This window comes from Oncorhynchus kisutch, unplaced genomic scaffold, assembly GCF_002021735.2.
Source record: "Oncorhynchus kisutch isolate 150728-3 unplaced genomic scaffold, Okis_V2 Okis02a-Okis13b_hom, whole genome shotgun sequence".
Classification (NCBI taxonomy): domain Eukaryota; kingdom Metazoa; phylum Chordata; class Actinopteri; order Salmoniformes; family Salmonidae; genus Oncorhynchus; species Oncorhynchus kisutch.
Window position 1 is genome coordinate 11,622,696 of NW_022261979.1, and position 25,641 is coordinate 11,648,336.

The window sequence follows — 25,641 nt, forward strand, 5'->3', positions numbered from 1 at the left end:
GGAGAGGAGAGGAGAGGAGAGGAGAGGAGAGGGTACAGGTATCATGGTTTGTGTGCAGGTATAAGTCTGATTTGTCGGTTTGAAACCGTAAGCAGATCCTTCTTTCTTTCTTTCATTAATTACTTAATGAATTCCTCCATCCATCCACCCACCCACCCCTTCTACCCAATCATCCGTTCTTATGGCCGTTGTCCATCCACCCGCCCACCCATCCATCCATCCATCCTGACCAGAAATGCTTCACACAGCAATTGCTTCCAATAATTTTTCGTTGTTAAGATCTCACCATTTTTTTATACTTCTTTTATTTAACCTTTATTTAATTAGGCAATTTAATTGGACAGGACATATATCTGCTTTGGCCATTCAGGCCCTCCAGTCCTCTACAGTATAAAACAGATGACATCAGAGCTCTACATCCCTCCAGTCCTCTACAGTATAAAACAGATGACATCAGAGCTCTACATCTCTCCAGTCCTCTACAGTATAAAACAGATGACATCAGAGCTCTACATCTCTCCAGTCCTCTACAGTATAAAACAGATGACATCAGAGCTCTACATCTCTCCAGTCCTCTACAGTATAAAACAGATGACATCAGAGCTCTACATCTCTCCAGTCCTCTACAGTATAAAACAGATGACATCAGCCAACCCAGAGCTCTACATCCCTCCAGTCCTCTACAGTATAAAACAGATGACATCAGAGCTCTACATCCCTCCAGTCCTCTACAGTATAAAACAGATGACATCAGAGCTCTACATCCCTCCAGTCCTCTACAGTATAAAACAGATGACATCAGAGCTCTACATCCCTCCAGTCCTCTACAGTATAAAACAGATGACATCAGAGCTCTACATCCCTCCAGTCCTCTACAGTATAAAACAGATGACATCAGCCAACTCAGAGCTCTACATCCCTCCAGTCCTCTACAGTATAAAACAGATGACATCAGAGCTCTACATCCCTCCAGTCCTCTACAGTATAAAACAGATGACATCAGAGCTCTACATCCCTCCAGTCCTCTACAGTATAAAACAGATGACATCAGAGCTCTACATCCCTCCAGTCCTCTACAGTATAAAACAGATGACATCAGAGCTCTACATCTCTCCAGTCCTCTACAGTATAAAACAGATGACATCAGCCAACTCAGAGCTCTACATCCCTCCAGTCCTCTACAGTATAAAACAGATGACATCAGAGCTCTACATCCCTCCAGTCCTCTACAGTATAAAACAGATGACATCAGCCAACTCAGAGCTCTACATCCCTCCAGTCCTCTACAGTATAAAACAGATGACATCAGAGCTCTACATCCCTCCAGTCCTCTACAGTATAAAACAGATGACATCAGCCAACCCAGAGCTCTACATCCCTCCAGTCCTCTACAGTATAAAACAGATGACATCAGAGCTCTACATCCCTCCAGTCCTCTACAGTATAAAACAGATGACATCAGAGCTCTACATCTCTCCAGTCCTCTACAGTATAAAACAGATGACATCAGCCAACTCAGAGCTCTACATCCCTCCAGTCCTCTACAGTATAAAACAGATGACATCAGAGCTCTACATCCCTCCAGTCCTCTACAGTATAAAACAGATGACATCAGAGCTCTACATCCCTCCAGTCCTCTACAGTATAAAACAGATGACATCAGAGCTCTACATCCCTCCAGTCCTCTACAGTATAAAACAGATGACATCAGCCAACTCAGAGCTCTACATCCCTCCAGTCCTCTACAGTATAAAACAGATGACATCAGAGCTCTACATCCCTCCAGTCCTCTACAGTATAAAACAGATGACATCAGAGCTCTACATCCCTCCAGTCCTCTACAGTATAAAACAGATGACATCAGAGCTCTACATCCCTCCAGTCCTCTACAGTATAAAACAGATGACATCAGAGCTCTACATCTCTCCAGTCCTCTACAGTATAAAACAGATGACATCAGCCAACTCAGAGCTCTACATCCCTCCAGTCCTCTACAGTATAAAACAGATGACATCAGAGCTCTACATCCCTCCAGTCCTCTACAGTATAAAACAGATGACATCAGCCAACTCAGAGCTCTACATCCCTCCAGTCCTCTACAGTATAAAACAGATGACATCAGAGCTCTACATCCCTCCAGTCCTCTACAGTATAAAACAGATGACATCAGCCAACCCAGAGCTCTACATCCCTCCAGTCCTCTACAGTATAAAACAGATGACATCAGAGCTCTACATCCCTCCAGTCCTCTACAGTATAAAACAGATGACATCAGAGCTCTACATCTCTCCAGTCCTCTACAGTATAAAACAGATGACATCAGCCAACTCAGAGCTCTACATCCCTCCAGTCCTCTACAGTATAAAAACAGATGACATCAGCCAACTCAGAGCTCTACATCAATAACATTTTAAAACAGTCTTCAGCCTACTGAGAGAAACACAATGCAGTCTATAGTAATTAATATAACATCTGAAATACAATCCAGGATCAAGCCCCAATTCAGCCAATCAAAAGTACCCAACAGAATGTAATGGACAATTTGAAGGAGACATACTTTTGTCTATAACATTAATCTAAAAATCTGAAGTACAGTCTAATCTGATTTGGGGGATTGAGTTACATACATCATCTGACTTTTGAAACCATTTCCCCAGTCTAAAGCAAGGAGCATCAACCTTTGGGAGAGGAAAAAAAAAAGTGATATATTTTAGCCTCTTGACTTTTTGGAGAGTCATTCCCTATCTGGGCTTCTGGCTGCTGTGCTGTTATACAGACCTGTCAAAACTGATCTTGACAGAGCGTCCGGGCGTCGCCTCGATGACCCACTCACAGCTGAGGGAGTCCTTATAGTATCCAGGCCACCCTGGGGACAGGATCACTCCGGACAGAGCAGAGTAGTGGCCTCCACATGGGGCTGTACAGGGTCAGGGAGGGAGGGAGGGAGGGAGTGAGGGAGTGAGGGGGAGAGGGAGAGGGAGAGGGAGGGGGGGGGAGAGGGAGAGGGAGGGTGGGGAGAGAGAGAGAGAGAGAGAGAGAGAGAGAGAGAGAGAGAGAGAGAGAGAGAGAGAGAGAGAGAGAGAGAGAGAGAGAGAGAGAGAGAGAGAGAGAGAGAGAGAGAGAGAGAGAGAGAGAGAGAGAGAGAGAGAGAGAGAGAGAGAGAGAGAGAGAGAGAGAGAGAGAGAGAGAGAGAGAGAGAGAGAGAGAGAGAGAGAGAGAGAGAGAGAGAGAGAGAGAGAGAGAGAGAGAGAGAGAGAGAGAGAGAGAGAAAATATATGATATAGCATCTACTACATGGGTCGGGGGATGCATTCCGAACGGAATTCTGCTCCCTAAATAGGGCACTACTTTTGACCAGGGCCCCATGTAGGGAATAGTGTAACATTTGGGACCGACCCAGGGAGAGAGAGAGGCATTTATCTGCTGTACTGTTAGAGCTGCTCACCTCCCTGCAACCTTAAGGACATGACCAACATACAGAGAGATGTATCTACTGTAGTAGAGGAACCTGGTGTAGAGTCAGAGAGATGTATCTACTGTAGTAGAGGAACCTGGTGTAGAGTCAGAGAGATGTATCTACTGTAGTAGAGGAACCTGGTGTAGAGTCAGGGGATGAGAGATGTATCTACTGTAGTAGAGGAACCTGGTGTAGAGTCAGGGGATGAGAGATGTATCTACTGTAGTAGAGGAACCTGGTGTAGAGCCAGAGAGATGTATCTACTGTAGTAGAGGAACCTGGTGTAGAGCCAGAGAGATGTATCTACTGCAGTAGAGGAACCTGGTGTAGAGCCAGGGGATGAGAGATGTATCTACTGTAGTAGAGGAACCTGGTGTAGAGCCAGAGAGATGTATCTACTGCAGTAGAGGAACCTGGTGTAGAGCCAGAGAGATGTATCTACTGTAGTAGAGGAACCTGGTGTAGAGTCAGAGAGATGTATCTACTGGAGTAGAGGAACCTGGTGTAGAGCCAGAGAGATGTTTCTACTGTAGTAGAGGAACCTGGTGTAGAGTCAGAGAGATGTATCTACTGGAGTAGAGGAACCTGGTGTAGAGTCAGGGGATGAGAGATGTATCTACTGTAGTAGAGGAACCTGGTGTAGAGTCAGGGGATAGACTGGAGATGTTGTATTTTTCTGCTTATTGTCTCAGATATATGGCAACTACACTCGGTTTTAATTCATTGCAACATTTAACTTTGTATTGTGATGCATTGAATAAAAAACAAGTGTTGTTGCCATAAACCAACAGACAATAAGCAGTTGTTGTAGTAGGAATAAAACCAACATCTCCAGTCTATCACCTGACTCTACACCAGGTTCCTCTACTACAGTAGATACATCTCTCTGACTCTACACCAGGTTCCTCTACTACAGTAGATACATCTCTCTGACTCTACACCAGGTTCCTCTACTACAATAGATACATCTCTCTGGCTCTACACCGGGTTCCTCTACTACAGTAGAAACATCTCTCTGACTCTACACCAGGTTCCTCTACTACAGTAGATACATCTCTCTGACTCTACACCAGGTTCCTCTACTACAGTAGATACATCTCTCTGACTCTACACCAGGTTCCTCTACTCCAGTAGATACATCTCTCTGACTCTACACCAGGTTCCTCTACTCCAGTAGATACATCTCTCTGACTCTACACGGGGTTCCTCTACTCCAGTAGATACATCTCTCATCCCCTGGCTCTACACCAGGTTCCTCTACTCCAGTAGATACATCTCTCTGACTCTACACCAGGTTCCTCTACTCCAGTAGATACATCTCTCTGACTCTACACCAGGTTCCTCTACTCCAGTAGATACATCTCTCTGACTCTACACCAGGTTCCTCTACTACAGTAGATACATCTCTCTGACTCTACACCAGGTTCCTCTACTACAGTAGATACATCTCTCTGACTCTACACCAGGTTCCTCTACTACAGTAGATACATCTCTCTGACTCTACACCAGGTTCCTCTACTCCAGTAGATACATCTCTAACAGTATAGCAGATCACTGCCTCCCTCTCTCCCTCTGTGGATTTAGGAATTAAAAAACGACTTCTGCTTGCACTTGATGAAGTATAAAACCATGTAGAAAGTATGGAGGAATTATAATGTTATAATATATTTTTGAAATAGCTGCCCCTTTTCTGTCCTGCAAATTGACTTTGACAACTAAATTGGTTAAACATCTATAACTGCGTTGAATTTGGGGAGTTCCTGACGTGGCCCTCGAACTAAAAGGATTGTCCGCTCTGCCTTACGACAATTATTATTATGGCTACAGCCCTGTTATCAGACACTTACAGGTCACAGGAGGGGTAACAATACATAGTTGATAGATAGGAAACATTCATCCTCACATGAAATAACTTTACAAATCATCCTCTGTAGTCCTTCACATTTAGAGTATGTTCTGGTGCGGTATAACTGAAGGATATCACTATCCCCATCCATTGGAAATGTGTGAATAATGAATCGTTGTTACCTTCACATTTAGGGATGGGTCCGCTCCACATGACCTTGCCCCCCTCCAGCTGGCAGGTGATAGTGTCAGTGCCCTGGGTCTTGATGAAACCCTCCTCACAAACCACAGAGACAGAGCTACCCAGCTGGAAACTGTCCCCGAACCGTCTGGCGTTCAGAGGGACGCCTGGGTCCGGACACTCGTTGTGGCCAAATGCTGAAGGGGAGGGAGGGAGGGAGGGAGGGAGGGAGGGAGGGAGGGAGGGAGGGAGGGAGGGAGGGACAGAGAGAGAGAGAGAGAGAGAACATGATATATAATGTCTGATGAGAAATAAGACATTTCAAAAAGGAGGACACAGAAATGTGGCACAAAAAAAAGATAACTTTCTTTATGTGAAAAGATAAGCTAACTCTCCCCCTGCTAACCTACAGTAGGTCTCAGAACCACAATACCTCCTCTAAGGGACTGCACTGCCTTGACAGAGGAGAACAGACACTAAGGTAGCCTACAGTAGGTCTCAGAACCACAATACCTTCTCTAAGGGACTGCACTGCCTTGACAGAGGAGAACAGACACTAAGGTAGCCTACAGTAGGTCTCAGAACCACAATACCTCCTCTAAGGGACTGCACTGCCTTGACAGAGGAGAACAGACACTAAGGTAGCCTACAGTAGGTCTCAGAACCACAATACCTCCTCTAAGGGACTGCACTGCCTTGACAGAGGAGAACAGACACTAAGGTAGCCTACAGTAGGTCTCAGAACCACAATACCTCCTCTAAGGGACTGCACTGCCTTGACAGAGGAGAACAGACACTAAGGTAGCCTACAGTAGGTCTCAGAACCACAATACCTCCTCTAAGGGACTGCACTGCCTTGACAGAGGAGAACAGACACTAAGGTAGCCTACAGTAGGTCTCAGAACCACAATACCTCCTCTAAGGGACTGCACTGCCTTGACAGAGGAGAACAGACACTAAGGTAGCCTACAGTAGGTCTCAGAACCACAATACCTCCTCTAAGGGACTGCACTGCCTTGACAGAGGAGAACAGACTCTAAGGTAGCCTACAGTAGGTCTCAGAACCACAATACCTCCTCTAAGGGACTGCACTGCCTTGACAGAGGAGAACAGACACTAAGGTAGCCTACAGTAGGTCTCAGAACCACAATACCTCCTCTAAGGGACTGCACTGCCTTGACAGAGGAGAACAGACACTAAGGTAGCCTACAGTAGGTCTCAGAACCACAATACCTCCTCTAAGGGACTGCACTGCCTTGACAGAGGAGAACAGACACTAAGGTAGCCTACAGTAGGTCTCAGAACCACAATACCTCCTCTAAGGGACTGCACTGCCTTGACAGAGGAGAACAGACACTAAGGTAGCCTACAGTAGGTCTCAGAACCACAATACCTCCTCTAAGGGACTGCACTGCCTTGACAGAGGAGAACAGACACTAAGGTAGCCTACAGTAGGTCTCAGAACCACAATACCTCCTCTAAGGGACTGCACTGCCTTGACAGAGGAGAACAGACACTAAGGTAGCCTACAGTAGGTCTCAGAACCACAATACCTCCTCTAAGGGACTGCACTGCCTTGACAGAGGAGAACAGACACTAAGGTAGCCTACAGTAGGTCTCAGAACCACAATACCTCCTCTAAGGGACTGCACTGCCTTGACAGAGGAGAACAGACACTAAGGTAGCCTACAGTAGGTCTCAGAACCACAATACCTCCTCTAAGGGACTGCACTGCCTTGACAGAGGAGAACAGACACTAAGGTAGCCTACAGTAGGTCTCAGAACCACAATACCTCCTCTAAGGGACTGCACTGCCTTGACAGAGGAGAACAGACACTAAGGTAGCCTACAGTAGGTCTCAGAACCACAATACCTCCTCTAAGGGACTGCACTGCCTTGACAGAGGAGAACAGACACTAAGGTAGCCTACAGTAGGTCTCAGAACCACAATACCTCCTCTAAGGGACTGCACTGCCTTGACAGAGGAGAACAGACACTAAGGTAGCCTACAGTAGGTCTCAGAACCACAATACCTCCTCTAAGGGACTGCACTGCCTTGACAGAGGAGAACAGACACTAAGGTAGCCTACAGTAGGTCTCAGAACCACAATACCTCCTCTAAGGGACTGCACTGCCTTGACAGAGGAGAACAGACACTAAGGTAGCCTACAGTAGGTCTCAGAACCACAATACCTCCTCTAAGGGACTGCACTGCCTTGACAGAGGAGAACAGACACTAAGGTAGCCTACAGTAGGTCTCAGAACCACAATACCTCCTCTAAGGGACTGCACTGCCTTGACAGAGGAGAACAGACACTAAGGTAGCCTACAGTAGGTCTCAGAACCACAATACCTCCTCTAAGGGACTGCACTGCCTTGACAGAGGAGAACAGACACTAAGGTAGCCTACAGTAGGTCTCAGAACCACAATACCTCCTCTAAGGGACTGCACTGCCTTGACAGAGGAGAACAGACACTAAGGTAGCCTACAGTAGGTCTCAGAACCACAATACCTCCTCTAAGGGACTGCACTGCCTTGACAGAGGAGAACAGACACTAAGGTAGCCTACAGTAGGTCTCAGAACCACAATACCTCCTCTAAGGGACTGCACTGCCTTGACAGAGGAGAACAGACACTAAGGTAGCCTACAGTAGGTCTCAGAACCACAATACCTCCTCTAAGGGACTGCACTGCCTTGACAGAGGAGAACAGACACTAAGGTAGCCTACAGTAGGTCTCAGAACCACAACACCTCCTCTAAGGGACTGCACTGCCTTGACAGAGGAGAACAGACACTAAGGTAGCCTACAGTAGGTCTCAGAACCACAACACCTCCTCTAAGGGACTGCACTGCCTTGACAGAGGAGAACAGACACTAAGGTAGCCTACAGTAGGTCTCAGAACCACAACACCTCCTCTAAGGGACTGCACTGCCTTGACAGAGGAGAACAGACACTAAGGTAGCCTACAGTAGGTCTCAGAACCACAACACCTCCTCTAAGGGACTGCACTGCCTTGACAGAGGAGAACAGACACTAAGGTAGCCTACAGTAGGTCTCAGAACCACAATACCTCCTCTAAGGGACTGCACTGCCTTGACAGAGGAGAACAGACACTAAGGTAGCCTACAGTAGGTCTCAGAACCACAATACCTCCTCTAAGGGACTGCACTGCCTTGACAGAGGAGAACAGACACTAAGGTAGCCTACAGTAGGTCTCAGAACCACAATACCTCCTCTAAGGGACTGCACTGCCTTGACAGAGGAGAACAGACACTAAGGTAGCCTACAGTAGGTCTCAGAACCACAATACCTCCTCTAAGGGACTGCACTGCCTTGACAGAGGAGAACAGACACTAAGGTAGCCTACAGTAGGTCTCAGAACCACAATACCTCCTCTAAGGGACTGCACTGCCTTGACAGAGGAGAACAGACACTAAGGTAGCCTACAGTAGGTCTCAGAACCACAATACCTCCTCTAAGGGACTGCACTGCCTTGACAGAGGAGAACAGACACTAAGGTAGCCTACAGTAGGTCTCAGAACCACAATACCTCCTCTAAGGGACTGCACTGCCTTGACAGAGGAGAACAGACACTAAGGTAGCCTACAGTAGGTCTCAGAACCACAATACCTCCTCTAAGGGACTGCACTGCCTTGACAGAGGAGAACAGACACTAAGGTAGCCTACAGTAGGTCTCAGAACCACAATACCTCCTCTAAGGGACTGCACTGCCTTGACAGAGGAGAACAGACACTAAGGTAGCCTACAGTAGGTCTCAGAACCACAATACCTCCTCTAAGGGACTGCACTGCCTTGACAGAGGAGAACAGACACTAAGGTAGCCTACAGTAGGTCTCAGAACCACAATACCTCCTCTAAGGGACTGCACTGCCTTGACAGAGGAGAACAGACACTAAGGTAGCCTACAGTAGGTCTCAGAACCACAATACCTCCTCTAAGGGACTGCACTGCCTTGACAGAGGAGAACAGACACTAAGGTAGCCTACAGTAGGTCTCAGAACCACAATACCTCCTCTAAGGGACTGCACTGCCTTGACAGAGGAGAACAGACACTAAGGTAGCCTACAGTAGGTCTCAGAACCACAATACCTCCTCTAAGGGACTGCACTGCCTTGACAGAGGAGAACAGACACTAAGGTAGCCTACAGTAGGTCTCAGAACCACAATACCTCCTCTAAGGGACTGCACTGCCTTGACAGAGGAGAACAGACACTAAGGTAGCCTACAGTAGGTCTCAGAACCACAATACCTCCTCTAAGGGACTGCACTGCCTTGACAGAGGAGAACAGACACTAAGGTAGCCTACAGTAGGTCTCAGAACCACAATACCTCCTCTAAGGGACTGCACTGCCTTGACAGAGGAGAACAGACACTAAGGTAGCCTACAGTAGGTCTCAGAACCACAATACCTCCTCTAAGGGACTGCACTGCCTTGACAGAGGAGAACAGACACTAAGGTAGCCTACAGTAGGTCTCAGAACCACAATACCTCCTCTAAGGGACTGCACTGCCTTGACAGAGGAGAACAGACACTAAGGTAGCCTACAGTAGGTCTCAGAACCACAATACCTCCTCTAAGGGACTGCACTGCCTTGACAGAGGAGAACAGACACTAAGGTAGCCTACAGTAGGTCTCAGAACCACAATACCTCCTCTAAGGGACTGCACTGCCTTGACAGAGGAGAACAGACACTAAGGTAGCCTACAGTAGGTCTCAGAACCACAATACCTCCTCTAAGGGACTGCACTGCCTTGACAGAGGAGAACAGACACTAAGGTAGCCTACAGTAGGTCTCAGAACCACAATACCTCCTCTAAGGGACTGCACTGCCTTGACAGAGGAGAACAGACACTAAGGTAGCCTACAGTAGGTCTCAGAACCACAATACCTCCTCTAAGGGACTGCACTGCCTTGACAGAGGAGAACAGACACTAAGGTAGCCTACAGTAGGTCTCAGAACCACAATACCTCCTCTAAGGGACTGCACTGCCTTGACAGAGGAGAACAGACACTAAGGTAGCCTACAGTAGGTCTCAGAACCACAATACCTCCTCTAAGGGACTGCACTGCCTTGACAGAGGAGAACAGACACTAAGGTAGCCTACAGTAGGTCTCAGAACCACAATACCTCCTCTAAGGGACTGCACTGCCTTGACAGAGGAGAACAGACACTAAGGTAGCCTACAGTAGGTCTCAGAACCACAATACCTCCTCTAAGGGACTGCACTGCCTTGACAGAGGAGAACAGACACTAAGGTAGCCTACAGTAGGTCTCAGAACCACAATACCTCCTCTAAGGGACTGCACTGCCTTGACAGAGGAGAACAGACACTAAGGTAGCCTACAGTAGGTCTCAGAACCACAATACCTCCTCTAAGGGACTGCACTGCCTTGACAGAGGAGAACAGACACTAAGGTAGCCTACAGTAGGTCTCAGAACCACAATACCTCCTCTAAGGGACTGCACTGCCTTGACAGAGGAGAACAGACACTAAGGTAGCCTACAGTAGGTCTCAGAACCACAATACCTCCTCTAAGGGACTGCACTGCCTTGACAGAGGAGAACAGACACTAAGGTAGCCTACAGTAGGTCTCAGAACCACAATACCTCCTCTAAGGGACTGCACTGCCTTGACAGAGGAGAACAGACACTAAGGTAGCCTACAGTAGGTCTCAGAACCACAATACCTCCTCTAAGGGACTGCACTGCCTTGACAGAGGAGAACAGACACTAAGGTAGCCTACAGTAGGTCTCAGAACCACAATACCTCCTCTAAGGGACTGCACTGCCTTGACAGAGGAGAACAGACACTAAGGTAGCCTACAGTAGGTCTCAGAACCACAATACCTCCTCTAAGGGACTGCACTGCCTTGACAGAGGAGAACAGACACTAAGGTAGCCTACAGTAGGTCTCAGAACCACAATACCTCCTCTAAGGGACTGCACTGCCTTGACAGAGGAGAACAGACACTAAGGTAGCCTACAGTAGGTCTCAGAACCACAATACCTCCTCTAAGGGACTGCACTGCCTTGACAGAGGAGAACAGACACTAAGGTAGCCTACAGTAGGTCTCAGAACCACAATACCTCCTCTAAGGGACTGCACTGCCTTGACAGAGGAGAACAGACACTAAGGTAGCCTACAGTAGGTCTCAGAACCACAATACCTCCTCTAAGGGACTGCACTGCCTTGACAGAGGAGAACAGACACTAAGGTAGCCTACAGTAGGTCTCAGAACCACAATACCTCCTCTAAGGGACTGCACTGCCTTGACAGAGGAGAACAGACACTAAGGTAGCCTACAGTAGGTCTCAGAACCACAATACCTCCTCTAAGGGACTGCACTGCCTTGACAGAGGAGAACAGACACTAAGGTAGCCTACAGTAGGTCTCAGAACCACAATACCTCCTCTAAGGGACTGCACTGCCTTGACAGAGGAGAACAGACACTAAGGTAGCCTACAGTAGGTCTCAGAACCACAATACCTCCTCTAAGGGACTGCACTGCCTTGACAGAGGAGAACAGACACTAAGGTAGCCTACAGTAGGTCTCAGAACCACAATACCTCCTCTAAGGGACTGCACTGCCTTGACAGAGGAGAACAGACACTAAGGTAGCCTACAGTAGGTCTCAGAACCACAATACCTCCTCTAAGGGACTGCACTGCCTTGACAGAGGAGAACAGACACTAAGGTAGCCTACAGTAGGTCTCAGAACCACAATACCTCCTCTAAGGGACTGCACTGCCTTGACAGAGGAGAACAGACACTAAGGTGTCATTGTATTCAACCATATAACAGCGTGGGATCTTTATTCCCATTGAAACTGAGGGCCGGTTCGTGAGCCGCCTCAATTTCATCCGCTTGTACGGTAGAATCGTAACACACATAACGTAGTTGTCGTTACGCACGCGCAGCAAATGACCATACCGTATAAATGGCCCGACAGTGACGTCTCAACAACATCAGGCGTGTGACACATCTGTTAAACAGTTGCCTGGCAACAGAGTGGGGTTTTCATCGACGGGTTTGTTGTACAATATAACACTAATCCAACATCTATCTGCCCTGTGAGTGTTACTGATTCATGTAGTTGATATGGAAGCTACAATGTTATATAAAGTCACACATTATATACAGTGAAACACAAGACTGTACATTTGTTTGAAAAATAATCATAATTATATATATATATATATATATATATATATATACAGTGCCTTGCGAAAGTATTCGGCCCCCTTGAACTTTGCGACCTTTTGCCACATTTCAGGCTTCAAACATAAAGATATAAAACTGTATTTTTTTTGTGAAGAATCAACAACAAGTGGGACACAATCATGAAGTGGAACGACATTTATTGGATATTTCAAACTTTTTTAACAAATCAAAAACTGAAAAATTGGGCGTGCAAAATGTCACCTCAAATATTCCAAACCAGCATCCTTTCGGTGACCAAAGGGTCAGAGACCCATGATACACGCAACGGTACAGCCTTTGTAACAGTGTGACACTGACCAAACGGTAAGAGACACATGACACACGTAACGGTACAGCCTTTGTAACAGTGTGACACTGAACCAACGCTAATTCAACATCTTGTTTACCAGTGGGGGTTTACAATGACTCACAAGACCGTACACTTGGTCATCAACGGCTTCTCTCCCAACAACAAAGAAAATGAAAACAATGTGAGTCGTAAGGACATGGTGTGGTAATAGTAGAGCAGGGTACTGACTGCTGTAGGTGATGTTGAATCCTCTTCCGGACATGGAGTGGTCAGCCTGGAACTCCAGCTGGAGTATGTTACTGTTGGAGGTGAAGTGAGACGGCACCTCGGCTCCCGAGTACCTCCCCAGGACGGACGAGCCCGTCTGGTACGACCACATCGTGTGGAAACGTTATTTAAAGGGGTGGGGGGGGGGCATTTAAACAACACAACACTATTCAAAGAAACTATACACTTAAACAACACAACACTATTCAAAGAAATTATACACTTAAACCTCACAACAATTTTGGTGAAACAAGAAAATGAAAGAACTAACCACAAACCAAGAGGAATTAAGAGATGAACTAAAATAAACCTAAAGTCCCAGAAAGGATGTATGAAACCACTAACATAAAGGAAGATTTCAGGCTAAGCTAAAACGGTGGGTTTTTAAGAATGATTTAAAAACCTCCATGATGCCCTTCCCCTTTAACTAGCTACTCAATCAATTATCAATCAATCAATCCATTACCTAGTCTCAATCAATCCATTACCTGGTCTCAATCAATCCATTACCTGGTCTCAATCAATCCATTACCTGGTCTCAATCAATCCATTACCTGGTCTCAATCAATCCATTACATGGTCTCAATCAATCCATTACCTGGTCTCAATCAATCCATTACCTGGTCTCAATCAATCCATTACCTGGTCTCAATTAATCCATTACCTAGTCTCAATCAATCCATTACCTGGTCTCAATCAATCCATTACCTAGTCTCAATTAATCCATTACCTAGTCTCAATCAATCCATTACCTGTTCTCAATTAATCCATTACCTAGTCTCAATCAATCCATTACCTGGTCTCAATCAATCCATTACCTGGTCTCAATCAATCCATTACCTAGTCTCAATCAAACCATTACCTGGTCTCAATCAATCCATTACCTGGTCTCAATCAATCCATTACATGGTCTCAATCAATCCATTACCTGGTCTCAATCAATCCATTACCTGGTCTCAATCAATCCATTACCTGGTCTCAATTAATCCATTACCTAGTCTCAATCAATCCATTACCTGGTCTCAATCAATCCATTACCTGGTCTCAATTAATCCATTACCTAGTCTCAATCAATCCATTACCTGGTCTCAATCAATCCATTACCTAGTCTCAATTAATCCATTACCTAGTCTCAATCAATCCATTACCTGTTCTCAATTAATCCATTACCTAGTCTTAATCAATCCATTACCTGGTCTCAATCAATCCATTACCTGGTCTCAATCAATCCATTACCTAGTCTCAATCAAACCATTACCTGGTCTCAATCAATCCATTACCTGGTCTCAATCAATCCATTACCTGGTCTCCGTCCTTCACGGTGAGGAAGTCGTATGGAGGCTCCAGGTCAAAGTCGTTGAAGGCCAGGTGGATCCGGCTGCCTGGTTCAGAGATGATGATCCACACACAGTTCAGGTTGTTCCCATAGCCCTCTGGGTAGTCAGGGGACAGCACAGTGCCCACGGCCGCCGTGAAGTTGGAGAAACATGGGACTGTGTGAGTAGGAAAAAGGGAGTGGCTTAGGTGTAGAAATGTTTATGTTCGCATATTCATATGTTCATTAAGGTATTTCACCGAGGCAGCATGGGAGGGTTTTCCTATAAATATACTCTGTTACGTATGGGACGTAAAACCTGAAAAGTGGAATCATGTCTTTCCTTACTTATTGTAATAAAAAACATATTCCACAGAATGACTGTGCTTTTTAACATGGAATTTCCAACAATGAACATACTCTCCATACTCTGCAAGTCCAGATACTCACATATGCAAATGGGGATGTTAGCAGACCATTGGTTGTTGTTCTGACAGGTGATCATCCTCTCTCCAATCAGCTCGAAGCCAAACTGGCACTCGAACCGCAGCACGTTCCCGTTCAGAAACCCACTGCCCTCCTGGAAGCCATATAGAGGCGTGCCTGGGTCCCCACAACTCTCCTTATCAATCTCTGTCAGAGAAAGAGACAGGGATGAGTCAAATGTAAGCCTTTTATCTGTTTGATACTGATAGTATCTGTCTCAAAAGGTCTCTGGTCCTGGGCCAGGTCTGGGATGGAGGTAGTCTGGTCCTGGGCCAGGTCTGGGATGGAGGTAGTCTGGTCCTGGCCAGGTCTGGGATGGAGGTAGTCTGGTCCTGGGCCAGGTCTGGGATGGAGGTAGTCTGGTCCTGGGCCAGGTCTGGGATGGAGGTAGTCTGGTCCTGGGCCAGGTCTGGGATGGAGGTAGTCTGGTCCTGGGCCAGGTCTGGGATGGAGGTAGTCTGGTCCTGGGCCAGGTCTGGGATGGAGGTAGTCTGGTCCTGGGCCAGGTCTGGGATGGAGGTAGTCTGGTCCTGGGCCAGGTCTGGGATGGAGGTAGTCTGGTCCTGGGCCAGGTCTGGGATGGAGGTAGTCTGGTCCTGGGCCAGGTCTGGGATGGAGGTAGTCTGGTCCTGGGCCAGGTCTGGGATGGAGGTAGTCTGGTCCTGGGCCAGGTCTGGGATGGAGGTAGTCTGGTCCTGGGCCAGGTCTGGATGGAGGTAGTCTGGTCCTGGGCCAGGTCTGGGATGGAGGTAGTCTGGTCCTGGGCCAGGTCTGGGATGGAGGTAGTCTGGTCCTGGGCCAGGTCTGGGATGGAGGTAGTCTGGTCCTGGGCCAGGTCTGGGATGGAGGTAGTCTGGTCCTGGGCCAGGTCTGGGATGGAGGTAGTCTGGTCCTGGGCCAGGTCTGGGATGGAGGTAGTCTGGTCCTGGGCCAGGTCTGGGATGGAGGTAGTCTGGTCCTGGGCCAGGTCTGGGATGGAGGTAGTCTGGTCCTGGGCCAGGTCTGGGATGGAGGTAGTCTGGTCCTGGGCCAGGTCTGGGATGGAGGTAGTCTGGTCCTGGGCCAGGTCTGGGATGGAGGTAGTCTGGTCCTGGGCCAGGTCTGGGATGGAGGTAGTCTGGTCCTGGGCCAGGTCTGGGATGGAGGTAGTCTGGTCCTGGGCCAGGTCTGGGATGGAGGTAGTCTGGTCCTGGGCCAGGTCTGGGATGGAGGTAGTCTGGTCCTGGGCCAGGTCTGGGATGGAGGTAGTCTGGTCCTGGGCCAGGTCTGGGATGGAGGTAGTCTGGTCCTGGGCCAGGTCTGGGATGGAGGTAGTCTGGTCCTGGGCCAGGTCTGGGATGGAGGTAGTCTGGTCCTGGGCCAGGTCTGGGATGGAGGTAGTCTGGTCCTGGGCCAGGTCTGGGATGGAGGTAGTCTGGTCCTGGGCCAGGTCTGGGATGGAGGTAGTCTGGTCCTGGGCCAGGTCTGGGATGGAGGTAGTCTGGTCCTGGGCCAGGTCTGGGATGGAGGTAGTCTGGTCCTGGGCCAGGTCTGGGATGGAGGTAGTCTGGTCCTGGGCCAGGTCTGGGATGGAGGTAGTCTGGTCCTGGGCCAGGTCTGGGATGGAGGTAGTCTGGTCCTGGGCCAGGTCTGGGATGGAGGTAGTCTGGTGCTGGGCCAGGTCTGGGAAGGAGGTAGTCTGGTCCTGGGCCAGGTCTGGATGGAGGTAGTCTGGTCCTGGGCCAGGTCTGGGATGGAGGTAGTCTGGTGCTGGGCCAGGTCTGGGAAGGAGGTAGTCTGGTCCTGGGCCAGGTCTGGGATGGAGGTAGTCTGGTCCTGGGCCAGGTCTGGGATGGAGGTAGTCTGGTCCTGGGCCAGGTCTGGGATGGAGGTAGTCTGGTCCTGGGCCAGGTCTGGGATGGAGGTAGTCTGGTCCTGGGCCAGGTCTGGGATGGAGGTAGTCTGGTCCTGGGCCAGGTCTGGGATGGAGGTAGTCTGGTCCTGGGCCAGGTCTGGGATGGAGGTAGTCTGGTCCTGGGCCAGGTCTGGGATGGAGGTAGTCTGGTCCTGGGCCAGGTCTGGGAAGGAGGTAGTCTGGTCCTGGGCCAGGTCTGGGAAGGAGGTAGTCTGGTCCTGGGCCAGGTCTGGGATGGAGGTAGTCTGGTCCTGGGCCAGGTCTGGGATGGAGGTAGTCTGGTCCTGGGCCAGGTCTGGGATGGAGGTAGTCTGGTCCTGGGCCAGGTCTGGGATGGAGGTAGTCTGGTCCTGGGCCAGGTCTGGGATGGAGGTAGTCTGGTCCTGGGCCAGGTCTGGGATGGAGGTAGTCTGGTCCTGGGCCAGGTCTGGGATGGAGGTAGTCTGGTCCTGGGCCAGGTCTGGGATGGAGGTAGTCTGGTCCTGGGCCAGGTCTGGGAATGGAGGTAGTCTGGTCCTGGGCCAGGTCTGGGAAGGAGGTAGTCTGGTCCTGGGCCAGGTCTGGGATGGAGGTAGTCTGGTCCTGGGCCAGGTCTGGGATGGAGGTAGTCTGGTCCTGGGCCAGGTCTGGGATGGAGGTAGTCTGGTCCTGGGCCAGGTCTGGGATGGAGGTAGTCTGGTCCAGTTCTGTTGGGATGGAGGGTTGTCCCAGGTCTGGGATGGAGGTAGTCTGGTGCTGGGCCAGGTCTGGGATGGAGGTAGTCTGGTCCTGGGCCAGGTCTGGGAAGGAGGTAGTCTGGTCCTGGGCCAGGTCTGGGAAGGAGGTAGTCTGGTCCTGGGCCAGGTCTGGGATGGAGGTAGTCTGGTCCTGGGCCAGGTCTGGGAAGGAGGTAGTCTGGTCCTGGGCCAGGTCTGGGAAGGAGGTAGTCTGGTCCTGGGCCAGGTCTGGGATGGAGGTAGTCTGGACCTGGGCCAGGTCTGGGATGGAGAAGGTCTGGTGCTGGGCCAGGTCAGGGAAGGAGGTAGTCTGGTCCTGGGCCAGGTCTGGGATGGAGGTAGTCTGGTCCTGGGCCAGGTCTGGGATGGAGGTAGTCTGGACCTGGGCCAGGTCTGGGATGGAGAAGGTCTGGTGCTGGGCCAGGTCTGGGAAGGAGGTAGTCTGGTCCTGGGCCAGGTCTGGGATGGAGGTAGTCTGGTCCTGGGCCAGGTCTGGGATGGAGGTAGTCTGGTCCTGGGCCAGGTCTGGGATGGAGGTAGTCTGGTCCTGGGCCAGGTCTGGGATGGAGGTAGTCTGGTCCTGGGCCAGGTCTGGGATGGAGGTAGTCTGGTCCTGGGCCAGGTCTGGGAAGGAGGTAGTCTGGTCCTGGGCCAGGTCTGGGATGGAGGTAGTCTGGTCCTGGGCCAGGTCTGGGATGGAGGTAGTCTGGTCCTGGGCCAGGTCTGGGATGGAGGTAGTCTGGTCCTGGGCCAGGTCTGGGATGGAGGTAGTCTGGTCCTGGGCCAGGTCTGGGATGGAGGTAGTCTGGTCCTGGGCCAGGTCTGGGATGGAGAAGGTCTGGTGCTGGGTCAGGTCTGGGATGGAGGTAGTCTGGTCCTGGGCCAGGTCTGGGATGGAGGTAGTCTGGTGCTGGGCCAGGTCTGGGATGGAGGTAGTCTGGTGCTGGGCCAGGTCTGGGATGGAGGTAGTCTGGTGCTGGGCCAGGTCTGGGATGGAGGTAGTCTGGTCCTGGGCCAGGTCTGGGATGGAGGTAGTCTGGTCCTGGGCCAGGTCTGGGATGGAGGTAGTCTGGTCCTGGGCCAGGTCTGGGATGGAGGTAGTCTGGTCCTGGGCCAGGTCTGGGATGGAGGTCTGGTGCTGGGCCAGGTCTGGGATGGAGGTGGTCTGGTGCAGGGGCTATGGTCAAGAGGCTGGGGGCTGGGGGCTGGGGATGGGGCTTGAGGCTAGGTGCTGGGGGCTGGGGATGGGGCTTGAGGCTAGGTGCTGGGGGCTGGGGATGGGGCTTGAGACTAGGTGCTGGGGGCTGGGAACGGTGCTGGGGCTAGGTGCTGGGGATAGGGGCTGGGGATAGGGACTGGGGATAGGGGCTGGGTGCTAGGTCTGGGACAGGCATGGGCTAAGGTCGGTTGATAGTGTCTGTATCTCAACATGTTATCGTTATCAGCACAGAGGAGGACTGAATACTGTGTCTAGGGTTAAAGAGTTTGATAGTGTTTGTATCTCAACATGTTATCGTTATCAGCACATAGGAGGACTGTATACTGTGTCTAGGGTTAAAGAGTTTGACAGTGTTTGTACCTTTATAGTTGATCTTGAAGCCGATAGATCCCACGCTCTCATCAGACTGAAGGTGCAGCCACATTTGATGGGACATGCTGACAATAAGGTCAGGCACGAAGCTACCTGTCAGGCTGCAGATAAGAGCACAATACAACCAATGGCCCGTCACAATACTGCCCTTCAGCCAATCAGATCGGTTGTAATCGTAAATAAGAATCTGTTCTTAATTGACTTATCTGTCCAAATAAAGGTTAAATGGGGTCACAATACTGCCCTTCAGCCAATCAGATCGGTTGTAATCGTAAATAAGAATCTGTTCTTAATTGACTTATCTGTCCAAATAAAGGTTAAATGGGGTCACAATACTGCCCTTCAGCCAATCAGATCGGTTGTAATCGTAAATAAGAATCTGTTCTTAATTGACTTATCTGTCCAAATAAAGGTTAAATGGGGTCACAATACTGCCCTTCAGCCAATCAGATCGGTTGTAATCGTAAATAAGAATCTGTTCTTAATTGACTTATCTGTCCAAATAATGGTTAAATACAAAAACCGTAACAGAGACAGGGTTATCTTAAAAGATATTTACCTTTTTTATACAACCAGGCATGTAAGAGAAACTTGATGATAAGTCATTATTGTAAACAACAAACATGTTTATTAGTTAGAGTTAAATAAAAAATGTATAACAACGTGGTAAGTGGACATAATTGTACCATCAAACAACACATATGTTAATTAGTTAGAGTTAATATTAACATTTTATAACAACGTGGAATGTAAGTGGACTTAATTGAACCATCGAACAACACATATGTTAATTAGTTATAGAGTTAAAATTAACATTTTATAACAACGTGGAATGTAAGTGGACTTAATTGAACCATCGAACAACACATATGTTAATTAGTTATAGAGTTAATATTAACATTTTATAACAACGTGGAATGTAAGTGGACTTAATTGAACCATCAAACAACACACATGTTAATTTAAGTGTAATCTCACAGCTAGATGTGGTTGTGGGATCTGAGGATAATTCAAGTATAATACCTACACTTGTATTATAGTTCGTGAGTCTCCAACTTGCCCTCCGTCTCCGATGGTCAATGAGTCATAGCCGATCTCCATGTCAAACTCCTCAAAGTTGACCTGGATAACCTGTTGGAAGGAAACCCATTTACAACATACACTGCCAACGTATTTTCCACTCGTTTATATTATATACACATTATTATTCATTGGACAACAAAATCATGAACGCATCGCTTTTATTAAACTTTTTTTTGACTAAACAATGTGTTCATTTGATTGGCTGTACAATAGGACGTGGTATCTGGTAAAACGACAGCTAATCCACCGCTGACAGAAAGCTATAGAGGAGATAACAGAACCACAATCCCACCCAGCTACTACACTGTATGCACTGCTATTACATCATCAAGTCACAGTGTGTGACCGGAGAATCGTTCGACATTTACCTCATATCACATTCATAAACAGACGTACTAGCAGCTGCTGATTCACATCAAACACACCTTTGGGAGAGTGTTCGGAATCATATTCATTCAAGTCATTTTCTAAATGTTTACTAAATATCCGCCCACACAGCTTTTCGGTTCACAATGAGTGAAAGACAATTCGATGAAACAACAAAGAAACCAAATGAATCCTAACAAGTCCTGTCAAACGGATGAATTTCGTCAAGTAGAGTGTGTGTTTCTCTCACCAAAAGCAAGGCCCTGAATTGTTCACACCAGAAGCGATGCAAATGGTCTTCAGGGAGGACTTTATAGATTGCTAATGGCATGGATTTGACAATCCCCCTCAGAACACAAATCAAATACTGAGAAGCAATCATGCAAAAATGCAATTTGAGATTAACTTATTGACTGAAATAATGAATTGCCTCTCTGTCTTCCCTTTTTATGAATCTTCTGGTCACAGTCACCTACGAAGCATCCCAATTAGCATCCTATTTTCTATATAGTGCACAACTTCTGACCAGAGCCATATGGGCCCTGATGAAATGTAGTGAACTATATAGGGAATAGGTTGCTATTTGGGATGCATTGTAGCTGACCGTGACCGAGTTACTCTCCTCCCTTTATTTAACCATACACACAACCAAATATAACATGACACATGCAGGGAAGCTTTTAACATATAACATGACACATGCAGGGAAGCTTTTAACATATAACGTGACACATGCAGGGAAGCTTTTAACATATAACATGACACATGCAGGGAAGCTTTTAACATACTGTATAACATGACACATACAGGGAAGCTTTTAACATATAACATGACACATGCAGGGAAGCTTCTAACATATAACATGACACATGCAGGGAAGCTTCTAACATATAACGTGACACATGCAGGGAAGCTTCTAACATATAACGTGACACATGCAGGGAAGCTTTTAAGATACTGTATAACATGACACATACAGGGAAGCTTTTAACATACTGTATAACATGACACATACAGGGAAGCTTTTAACATACTGTATAACATGACACATGCAGGGAAGCTTTTAACATACTGTATAACATGACACATGCAGGGAAGCTTCTAACATATAACGGGACACATGCAGGGAAGCTTAATCTGAATGAAGAAAAACGTTGGATATTGTTGTATTTAAGTGTATTTCTACCTCGTCCACACGGAGGTCAGATTAAAGCTTTTAAAATGCAACGCGTGTCACATTTCTGTCGAATGCCAACAGCGAAACATGGCGGCAACATGCTTCTGTTGTTCTCTAGGTCCTTGTAGTGTCTGTGCTTTGGGGACAGGACAGCGCAGCGTCCCACAGTGTACTCTATTCTTTATATAGTGCACTTTAGCAAATGGCCACTGGTCAAACGTAGTGCACTAAATAGGGAAAATGGTGCCTTTTGTGATGCAGCCTATGCCTGCAGTGTGTTGAATTAGCAATGCAGGAACAGCGCATAATTATCCTAATGACGTTAGGTAACGTTAGCTAACACATGGTAATGTGAAGCGCAGATAATGACTTCAATGTCAATGAGAGACATGGGAGAAACTAGGAGAGACTAGGAGAGACTAGGAGATCATAGGAGAGACTGGGAGAGACTGGGAGAAACTAGGAGAGACTAGGAGAGACTAGGAGATCATAGGAGAGACTAGGAGAGACTGGGAGATCATAGGAGAGACTAGGAGAGACTAGGAGAGACAGGGAGAGGCTAGAAGAGACTGGGAGAGACTAGGAGAGACTGGGAGAGGCTAGGAGAGACTGGGAGAGGCTGGGCGAGACTCTGGGAGACTAGGAGAGCATGGGAGAGACGTTAGGTAACGTTAGCTAACACATGGTAATGTGAAGCGTAGATAATGACTTCAATGTCAATGAGAGACATGGGAGAAACTAGGAGAGACTAGGAGAGACTAGGAGATCATAGGAGAGACTGGGAGAGACTGGGAGAAACTAGGAGAGACTAGGAGAGACTAGGAGATCATAGGAGAGACTAGGAGAGACTGGGAGAAACTAGGAGAGTCTTGGAGAGACTAGGAGAGACAGGGAGAGACTGGGAGAGACTAAGAGAGACTAAGAGAGACTAGGAGAGATTAGGAGAGCATAGGAGAGACTGGGAGAGGCTAGAAGAGACTGGGAGAGACTAGGAGAGACTGGGAGAGGCTAGGAGAGACTGGGAGAGGCTGGGCGAGACTCTGGGAGACTAGGAGAGCATGGGAGAGACTAGGAGAGACAGGGAAAGAATGGGAGAGGCCAGAAGAGGCTAGGAGAGACTAGGAGAGACTGGGGGAGCATATGAGAGACTGGGAGAGACTAGGAGAGACTGGGAGAGCATAGGAGAGACTGGGAGAGACTAGGAGAGACTAAGAGAGACTAGGAGAGCATAGGAGAGACTGGGAGAGACAAGGAGAGACTAGGAGAGACTGGGAGAGCATAGGAGAGACTGGGAGAGACTAGAGGAGACTAAGAGAGACTAGGAGAGCATAGGAGAGACTAGGAGAGACTGGGAGAGACCGGGAGAGACTAGAGGAGACTAGGAGAGACTAGGAGAGCATAGGAGAGACTAGGAGAGACTGGGAGAGACTAGGAGAGACTAAGAGAGACTAGGAGAGCATAGGAGAGACTGGGAGAGACAAGGAGAGACTAGGAGAGACTGGGAGAGCATAGGAGAGACTGGGAGAGACTAGAGGAGACTAAGAGAGACTAGGAGAGCATAGGAGAGACTAGGAGAGACTGGGAGAGACCGGGAGAGACTAGAGGAGACTAGGAGAGACTAGGAGAGCATAGGAGAGACTAGGAGAGACTAGAGGAGACAAGGAGAGACTAGGAGAGATCTGACAGGTAAATGCTATATAAACCATACCTTATTGGGGTTACTAGCAGTGATAATCCACACACAGTGGGAATTACTCTCGTACTGGATGGGGAAATTGGGAGAGGTGAACGTCCCCGATGGACCCTGGAGTGTCGATCCGCACGTTTTCACTGAAACAAGAGACAGGAGTGAGATGTTGAAATGAGAGACTAGAATATGTCTTGTTTAGTCAATGTTCTACGGCTCTTTAACTGAAACAAGACTCAATCACTCAAAGACTCAATCATGGACACTCTTACTGATAGTTGTGGCTGCTTTGTGTGATGTATTATTGTCTCTACATTCTTGACCTTTGTGCTGTTGTCTGTGCCCAATAATGTTTGTACCATGTTTTGTGCTGCTACCATGTTGTGTTGCTACCATGTTGTGTTGCTACCACCATGTTGTTGCTACCATGTTGTTGTGATGTTGTGTTGCTACCATGCTGTGTTGTCATGTGTTGCTACCATGATGTGTTGTCATGTTGTGTTGCTACCATGCTGTGCTGTCATGTGTTGCTACCATGCTGTGTTGTCATGTTGTGTTGCTACCATGCTGTGTTGTCATGTGTTGCTGCCATGCTATGTTGTCATGTGTTGCTACCATGCTGTGTTGTCATGTGTTGCTACCATGCTGTGTTGTCATGTTGTGTTGCTACCATGCTGTGTTTTCATGTTGTGTTGCTACCATGCTGTGTTGTCATGTTGTGTTGCTACCATGCTGTGTTGTCATGTGTTGCAGCCATGCTGTGTTGTCATGTGTTGCTGCCATGCTGTGTTGTCATGTGTTGCTACCATGCTGTGTTGTCATGTGTTGCAACCATGCTGTGTTGTCATGTTTTGCTACCATGCTGTGTTGTCATGTGTTGCTACCATGCTGTGTTGTCATGTGTTGCTGCCATGCTGTGTTGTCATGTTGTGTTGCTACCATGCTGTGTTGTCATGTGTTGCTACCATGCTGTGTTGTCATGTGTTGCTACCATGCTGTGTTGTCATGTGTTGCAGCCATGCTGTGTTGTCATGTTTTGCTACCATGCTGTGTTGTCATGTGTTGCTACCATGCTGTGTTGTCATGTGTTGCTGCCATGCTGTGTTGTCATGTTGTGTTGCTACCATGCTGTGTTGTCATGTGTTGCTGCCATGCTGTGTTGTCATGTGTTGCTACCATGATGTGTTGTCATGTGTTGCTGCCATGATGTGTTGTCATGTGTTGCTGCCATGCTGTGTTGGCATGTGTTGCTACCATGCTGTGTTGTCATGTTGTGTTGCTACCATGCTGTGTTGGCATGTGTTGCTACCATGATGTGTTGTCATGTGTTGCTACCATGCTGTGTTGTCATGTTGTGTTGCTACCATGCTGTGTTGGCATGTGTTGCTACCATGCTGTGTTGTCATGTGTTGCTACCATGCTGTGTTGTCATGTGTTGCTACCATGCTGTGTTGTCATGTGTTGCTACAATGCTGTGTTGTCATGTTTTGCTACCATGCTGTGTTGTCATGTGTTGCTACCATGCTGTGTTGTCATGTAGTGTTGCCACCATGCTGTGTTGTCATGTTGTGTTGCTACCATGCTGTGTTGGCATGTGTTGCTACCATGCTGTGTTGTCATGTTGTGTTGCAGCCATGCTGTGTTGTCATGTGTTGCTGCCATGCTGTGTTGTCATGTGTTGCTACCATGCTGTGTTGTCATGTTGTGTTGCAGCCATGCTGTGTTGTCATGTGTTGCTGCCATGCTGTGTTGTCATGTGTTGCTACCATGCTGTGTTGTCATGTGTTGCTGCCATGCTGTGTTGTCATGTGTTGCTACCATGCTGTGTTGTCATGTGTTGCAGCCATGCTGTGTTGTCATGTGTTGCTACCATGCTGTGTTGTCATGTGTTGCTACCATGCTGTGTTGTTGTCTTGGGTCTCTCTTTATGTAGTGTTGTGTTGTCTCTCTTTATGTAGTGTTGTGTTGTCTCTCTTTATGTTGTGTTGTCTCTCTTTATGTAGTGTTGTGTTGTCTCTCTTTATGTACAGTTGTCTCTC

The 25,641-nt window shown here is 48.1% G+C and overlaps 1 protein-coding gene across 1 annotated transcript in view; it reads right to left on the minus strand.

The window, feature by feature from the left end:
• The window catches only part of LOC116359260 (CUB and sushi domain-containing protein 3-like), a 547,528-nt gene that overhangs the window by 365,896 nt on the left and 155,991 nt on the right, over window positions 1-25,641 (minus strand). Inside the window, 8 exon segments of the mRNA XM_031811826.1 lie at window positions 2,779-2,917; window positions 5,486-5,680; window positions 13,249-13,384; window positions 14,590-14,780; window positions 15,053-15,235; window positions 19,278-19,390; window positions 20,317-20,420; window positions 23,624-23,745. Of these exon segments, the coding sequence (XP_031667686.1) occupies window positions 2,779-2,917; window positions 5,486-5,680; window positions 13,249-13,384; window positions 14,590-14,780; window positions 15,053-15,235; window positions 19,278-19,390; window positions 20,317-20,420; window positions 23,624-23,745 (1,183 nt within the window).